This window comes from Semicossyphus pulcher, unplaced genomic scaffold, assembly GCF_022749685.1.
Source record: "Semicossyphus pulcher isolate SPU_LCO1_2020_fin unplaced genomic scaffold, fSemPul1.0.p SCAF_13, whole genome shotgun sequence".
NCBI classification, from domain to species: Eukaryota; Metazoa; Chordata; class Actinopteri; order Labriformes; family Labridae; genus Semicossyphus; species Semicossyphus pulcher.
In genome coordinates, this window is record NW_027211637.1 from 12,593,563 (window position 1) to 12,601,659 (window position 8,097).

Consider the following 8,097-nt stretch of genomic DNA (forward strand, 5'->3'; position numbering starts at 1 on the left):
GGCCGCTTGGATTCAGGAACAAGGCCATGGTGCACCTCAGTTCATTCATTCTGCGCCTGTGTCACTTCAGGAATCCCAGCAACAGTCGGTAAATTACAACAGTCAAGAGAATACACAAGATCAACATGGAGATGTCTTGAATGTAAATTTTGGATCAAAAAATGAGGATCAAAATATTTTGGAATAAAATAATGAGAAAGCAAAATGAAAGAACATCGCTCTTGATACAACAGCAATGCCTCTCATCCTTACCAAAGAGAGAGATTCCAACCTTTGATGGTGATCCATTGAAATATCATACATTTTTAAAGCTTTTGAGAACGGCGTTGAAAGAAACACTGAAAGCCACCGTGATTGACTCTACTTTTTGGAGCAGTATACTAAAGGTCATCCAAAGGAACTTGTTAGAAGCTGCCAGCACATTGATCCAAGGAAGGGATATGCTAAGGCTAAAGCTTTATTACAGGAGCAGTTTGGAAATAACCAAAAAATTGCAGCTGCATATATGGAAAGAGCGCTTTCGTGGCCTCCCGTCAAAACAGAAGATGTAAAAGCTCTTCAAGACTACAGCCTCTTCCTCAGCGGCTGTTCCAATGCCATGGAAGAGGTGCAATATTTGTATGAGCTAGACATGCCTGCAAATATGCTCACCATTATCAGGAAGTTGCCTTACAATACAAAGACAAGTGGAGGACGGTTGCCTGTGAGCTGCAGGAGAGGCATGGGAAAAGAGCTACATTCATTGACATCACTAATTTCATTGAAAGACAAGTTAAAATCTTAACTGACCCAGTGTTTGGAAACATACAGGACGGACCCTCAGTGACAATAAATAAAGGTGTAAACAATCTTAAATCACTGCCTCATTCTGGAATCAAAGGAACCAGCTTTGCAACCACTGTAACCCCTGTGGAAAATAAAACAAATGGAATCAAAGGAAAGGAACATGTTCAAATGGCAAGGAGGATATGTCTGTGCTGTGGAGGAGGACACACATTGGATTTGTGTCCCCAGTTGGAGAAAGGAGCCCACAAAGAGAAGATAGGCTTCCTGAGGGAAAAAGGTGTCGGTTTTTCGGCTGTCTGTGTATTGGACACATCAACAAAGGCTGCAGAAAACTGCTTTCCTGTGAAAAATGCATGATGCATGATGCATGAGCTTGGCCTCACAGGAAGGAAGGCAAATATTCTCTTACGGCCATATTGTGTCAGGACTAGAGGTGGCTGGTTTAAAGTATGATGACATATGTGATCTGCCTGAAACATACACACAGGGGAGTATGCCAGTCAACAGGGGAAACATCCCAAAACAAAGGGATCTTCAAGGATGGCCTCATTTAAAACATGTAAATTTGCCTGAAATTGATGCAGGGATTGGATTATTGATAGGGACAAATGTTCCTAAGGCCCTGGAACCACCGCAAATCATCCACAGTGTCAATGATGGACCCTATGCAATCAGGACAATGCTGGGCTGGACTGTAAATGGACCACTTAAAGGAGGAAGTGGAAATGAAATGTATTGTGAGCTGCAAGAAGTGAGCAGAGTATCTGTGGTGCATTTGGATGAACTTTGGCAGCATCAGTTCAGGACAGATTTCGTTGAGTGCAGTGTGGAGGATCAACCTGGAATGTCAAGTGAAGACCACAAGTTTATGGAGCTGGTCACCAACTCAGTAAAGCAAGTTGATGGCCATTACCAGATCAACTTACCCTTGAGGAAAAAGGAGGTTTGCATGCCGAACAACAAGAGAATTGTTGAGGAGCGTGCTTTGCACCTGAAGAGGAGGCTTCATAAGGATGCATCTTATCACAAAGGTTATGCTGAGAGAGTGCCTACAGGTGAACTGGAACATAGTGATGGCAAGCTCTGGTACATCCCGCACCAAGATTCAGGAAGGAATCAGTGGTGATAATGGCGAATGTGGAATCAATGTTTCACCAGGTGAGGGTGTCGCCTGAAGACACTGATTTGTTGAAATTTCTCTGGTGGCCCGACGGGGATCTTAATCAAGACCCCACTGACTACAGGATGTTGGTGCATCTCTTTGGGGCAACGTCGTCTCCCAGCTGCGCCAATTTTGCCCACAGGCAATGCGCAGAAGATAATAAAGAACAGTTCAGCCAAGAAACCGTTGATACAGTTTTACATTGCTTCTATGTTGATGATTGTCTGGTATCGGTGGCCTCAGAGGAGGAAGCAGTTTCTCTCTATCACAGCCTTGTCTCCGTCTGTGCTAAAGGAGGATTCCTGCTTACAAAATGGATAAGCAGTAGACGTGATGTTCTGGCTGCAATACCTGAAAGTCACAGAGCTAAGGATCTGAAAAGATTGAACTTGGACCAGGATTTGCTACCAGTGGAGAGAGTACTTGGTGTGAAATGATGCCTTCAGTCCGATACTTTTAAGTTCAAAATTGTGATCAAGGACAGACCACTCACCAGAAGAGGAATTCTCTCAACAGTAAGCTCAATCTTTGATCCTCTAGGAGTCTTGAGTCCAGTTGTGTTGTCTGCCAAGAAAATCCTAAGGGATCTTTGCAGGAGAGCACTGAGCTGGGATGACATAATTCCTGGATCAGTTGCTAAGGAGTGGATAAATTGGCTGCAGGAACTCTGCCACCTAGAGGACTTAAGTGTTGTGAGGTGCCTGAAACCCCTTGACTTTGGAGAACCAACCAAGGCACAGTTGCACCATTTCTGTGACGCAAGTGAGGATGGCTACGGAGTAGTGACTTACCTGTTGTCACGTAATACACACTCACAAGTCCATAGTGCTTTTGTTATGGGAAAGGCGAGAGTAGCTCCTTTGAAGTCTGTCACCATTCCCCGAATGGAGCTTGTCGCTGCCACCATGGCAAGTCACATTGATGTTATGTGGAGGAAAGAGCTACACTTGGATCTCCAAGAATCTGTGTTTTGGACAGACAGTGAATCAGTCCTAAGATACATCAGGAATGAGACTTCCAGGTTTAGAGTCTTCGTTGCCAACCGTGTTTCAGAAATCCTCAAGGCTTTACAACCCCCACAGTGGAGGTATGTCAATTCTGCAAGCAACCCAGCTGATTTGGCCTCTAGAGGTTTGATAGTTGATGAATTTTTGAAGAACTTGACATGGGTGTCAGGTCCACACTTTCTCCTTCAACCGGAGAGTGAGTGGCCTGTCAATCCTGGGGATGTTCATCAACTCTCATTAGATGACCCTGAGGTCAAGAAAGCTGTTGCAGTGAATGCTGTACAGGCCGGAGAAAAGACAGATGCTGTGACTGGCATGTTCCATTATTTCTCTTCTTGGACTGATCTGAGAAAGTCTGTTGCTTGGGTCTTGAGGTTTAAGAGCTGGCTCTTGTCATGTTGCCTGAAGAGGAGAAAGTTAAGCATGACATTCGCACAGTCCAACTTGGATGTTACACAAAGGAACTGTCATTGAAGAAAGATATGGATGCCTTCAAGAAGGAGACAGTTCCAAGTTGCCTATCAGTAAAGGAGATGGAGAAAGCTGAACTGGAAATCATCAAGTTCTGCAAAAGGAAGCAGTTTCCAGAGGAGCTCTCCAGGTTGCAGAAAGGCAAAAGTGTGAAGGGTTGTAGCTACATCTATAAACTCTGCCCCTTGGTTGATGGTGATGTCCTGAGAGTTGGTGGTCGGCTGAGCAGGTCTTCTATGCCTGCCGAGGCTAAACATCCCATAATTCTGGCTAAGGATTTCCACATCTCAGACCTAATTCTTCGGCATATTCATCAGGAAGTGGGACACGGTGGCCGTAACCACATGTTGTCCAAACTAAGGGAGAGGTACTGGATCACAGGTGCCACTACAGTCATAAGGAGAGTTTTATCCAAGTGTGTCATATGTCGAAGATTGAATGCTCAGCCAGTGTCCCAGCAGATGGCAGACTAACCTTCTGAAAGGGTTACCCCAGACGAACCACCTTTTACTCGAGTCGGAGTACACTATTTTGGACCATTTGAAGTGAAGAGTCGAAGAAGCATTGTAAAGAGCTACTGTGTCATTTTTACTTGCCTGGCCATAAGAGCAATCCACATCAAAGTGGCACCTTCACTAGACACAGACTCCTTAATAAATGCACTCAGACGTTTTGTTGCAAGATGTGGTCAAGTTCTGGAGCTGCGGCCTGATAATGGGACGAACTTCATAGGAGCAGACCGTGAGTTGAAAACAGCCATTGAGCAATGGAATCAGTCCCAGATTAACGATGTACTCCTTCAAAGGGGAATTAAGTGGACTTTTAACAATCCAACTGGCTCGCGTCATGGAGGACCTTGGGAAAGGCTAATAAGATCAGTCAGGAACGTTCCCATCTCCACTTTGAATGTGCAAAACCTGGACGAAGAGGGCCTTCATACAATTCTTTGTGAAGTGAAAGCCATCATCAAGAGCAGGCCAATTACCAAAGCATCCACAGATCCTAATGACTTGGAGGCACTGACCCCAAACCACCTGTTACTTTTGAAAACCTTACCATCTTTGCCACCAGGTGACTGCCAAGCAACAGATCTGTATGCTCGCAGGCGATGGAAGCAGGTGCAGTATATGTCAGATTTGTTCTGGAAGAGACGGGTAAAGGAATGCTTACCTCAACTGCAGGAGCGCCAAAGATGGACAGGAGTAAAGCGCAACCTCATCCCTGGAGATATAGTGATTATAATGGACAACACAGCACCTCGAAATTCCTGGGTCATGGGGAGAGTCCTTCAAATATTTCCAGACAAAAGAGGATTTGTGCACCAGGCCCGCATTAAAACAAAGAGCAGCTGCCTAGATCATCATTCATTTGATCGCTGTTATTACTTTAAGTATAGTTTGTGCACGTTACCATGATTTGATTCTTTTCATTAATAAATCTTTTTCAAACGTACTTTTGGATCTCAGCGGATCTTTTGTTAGCGCGTCACAGATCATCCAGGCTCAACCTCAGCCTCTAAGCGACATTAAAGTTTGTTTCAGTCGCTACACAAACACTTCAGTTTTTTGTTTCATTTTATTTTTTACACATTGAGAAACATGCAGTGATTTATACTGACTAAGTGGATCGGATTAATGAGATTATAGACACAATAACATCTGACTCACACTTTTACTTTGATGTTAAATACCGATAATGTTCTTAAGCACAGTTACTGTGATGCAGGTTCAGCTGAGAAACTACATTCAGTCAAACTGTGACTTTATGATTTAACACTTGTCTTTGCTTTTAGGAGACTTGTTCATGTCAGTCCAGGAAAAATGAGGCTGAGGCAACACACTGTGTGTGTAACTTTGTGTTGTTGCTCTTCAATAGTCACATTGTGCTGCATTTGTGTGTTGAATTGTTTTCATCATAACTTATCTACTTGAGTTTGTGGTACGTCTGGGCTCCTATCAGCCAATAAACAATCAGAAGGAGGTCACTCTAAATGACAATGATATTAAAGTTTGAACAGGTAGTGATGATGTTTGTTCATGACTTCCTCGACTTGTATTTTACAGCATGTTGTTCAATGTTTGCACTCTTAATATTTAAGTGAGGGTGACAGTTGCACCGATCAAGACTGTCTTTGAACCTGTGTTTGTTATCACTTAAAAGGTGACTTGAATCATTCATTTTAATTTCTCATAATCTACATTGTAGTTATTAAAATGCAATAGCCACTCCTAAAATCAGACACACACAATAGGACATACACATGATTGGGCAAATATAATAAAATGCACTTTGAATTTTGGATAACTGAATATTAAAGGGTTTGGAGCTAATTTCCAACACACAGGTACGGACACATCATTCATGTTTGTGTTGTGTCATTATCAGTGTGGTTTTCTAGATGACCTACTCTAATTATGAGTGTTATCAACTGGATCTCCTGCACGTGTCTCTTTTAAAAAGGCCATTTCTGGTAATGATTGATCAGCATAAGACACTATTTAAGGCTGGGATTAACAGAGAAACTACAGAGAAGAACTGCATAGACTGATAGACTGCCACTTTGAGAATGGAGATGACAAGGAGTTTCCTACTGTTGCTGCTGATATGCTCTCCCTCCATGGTTCGGCTTCAAAAAGAGTCTGACAACGAAATTATTCCACTTGGAGAGCAAACTGAGCCCCAGAGAAGAGAACCAACAAATGCGTCTAACCACCAGCAGACGTGTGCACAAGACCTCCATGCTTTGCTCAGAGAGATGAGCGTCTCGTTGGCTGAACAGAGGGTGGAGATGATGCACATGCAGAGAGAGAATGAAGGTACAGTAGAGTCATGCTACACCTAGAGTCATGCAGCTAACAAGGCTTAAAGAGTAACATAACAATCCACAGTGGGTTTTGTGTTGTTTGTTGAATTAAAGAGTATCTCCTGTATCTCAGCTATAGTGGAACAATTTCCAAGGTAGTTGATCGTGTAGTAAAATAAAAACATGAAGGCATTTATTTCTCTTTTATAGCACAAGCCGCTAAACTGAGAGAACTGGACTTACAGAAGACTGAGCTGGACAAGATGAAGCAACTACTTCAAGGTATTTTGTAGAGAACATTGGGGCTCAAATAATGTCTAATGACAGTGTCTCATAATATTGTACGACAAACCTAAATAACACAAGGACAATAAACCCTGTCTAACTTATTTGTATCCATAAAATATCCATCAAATATGTTTTAATGACACTTTTTTTCCAGCACAAACAGCAGAGCTGATCAGCGTGAAAGGCAGGACAAATGTCACAGAAAACCAGGTGGAGGCTCTGAAGAGAGATGGAGAAGGTAAAACTCAAATGTAAACTATAAATTAAATGTTTGATTAGATACATTCTTGAAATGTGCATAGTACAAAAATGCATCTTAAATGTTGGATAGCTCAAAAATACAGAAAATGTTGGCCACATTGCTGCAGCCACAGTTACTTTAGAACAATGACATTGCTCTCCCTCTCAGTCAAACAGGTGGCTTTCTCAGCGTCTCTGTTGGCTTCAGGCTCAGGGACTGTGGGACCGTTTAACACATACACTCCTCTGGTCTTCAGATACGTCGTGACAAACATTGGGAATGCCTACAACCCAAACACAGGTACTTCAATTTATAAAAAGAATAATCAATTAGACTTTTGGGCTGTGTGAAGTTCATCCTGGTTGACAGATGTTGCAAAATACAATTCTCCTTTGAAATTCATTCACAAAAAATGTCCCACAGGTTTTTTCATTGCCCCAGTGAGAGGAGCCTACCACTTTGAGTTCTACATAGGTGCACATGGAAGTGCTTCACATCCAACAGGTGCTGGGTTGATGAAGAATGGACAGCACATTTTTATTACCTATGAGCATCAGCAATCCGGCTATGGAAGCTCTGCTAAAGGCGTCACACTGCTTCTAGAGGTTGGAGATGTTGTGTTTTTGCGTCTGTGGGTTAACACAAGGATATATGATGATGGAAATCACCATAGCGCCTTCAGTGGTCATCTGCTTTTCACCATGTAAGACAGAAATGGTCCCTCATCTTTTTCATCTGCCTAATAACCGTGCCGCACTGCAGCAGTGTGTCAGTACTTGTTGTAAAGTATTATGTCATTTTTCTTTAAATAAAAAAAGTCGACAACAAAGTGAACAAAAACATGTTTTTAATAAGAAATGGTTTTGTATTTTTCTTTATCTACATCTCTCTCTGGATTTGTATCAGATTCCACAAATTTAGACAAAGAGGAAATTTTGTGTAACATTTGATTGATGAAGTGCAGAAATTGAAGAGATACTTGTAGAAATGTTACTATCAGACTACCTTGACATAACAGAGAACAGGTTTAGTACCTGCAAATTACAATTATTTATACAGTTTATGAAGAATGGAGGACAAAGCTTCACAGTAACAATAATGTGTGCATATTTAATGTAATATATTATTATTGTGTTGTCTTCAATTTGAATAAAAGCAGGAACATGTCATTGTGTAACTAAGCTCTCTTTGCACTATTCTTTAACATTTGCCAAAAGGTTAAACAACAGTTAAACCTAAAATCAAGCAAACTGTAGGAGCCATAAATGAGTTAATTCTGAAATAAGTCAATTTTTATTATATTAAGTTTTTATGGTATATTTTGGTATTCTTATTCATT

General features: G+C 41.8%; 1 protein-coding gene across 1 annotated transcript; it reads left to right on the top strand.

The window, feature by feature from the left end:
* Positions 1-3,437: 3,437 nt before the first annotated feature.
* LOC138589252 (complement C1q-like protein 2) lies at positions 3,438-7,465 on the top strand. The gene is made up of 4 exons (XM_069659456.1): positions 3,438-3,573; positions 6,672-6,755; positions 6,927-7,058; positions 7,182-7,465. Exons 1-4 carry the CDS (start codon positions 3,438-3,440, stop codon positions 7,463-7,465), a joined length of 636 nt encoding a protein of 211 aa, XP_069515557.1.
* Positions 7,466-8,097: the final 632 nt, after the last annotated feature.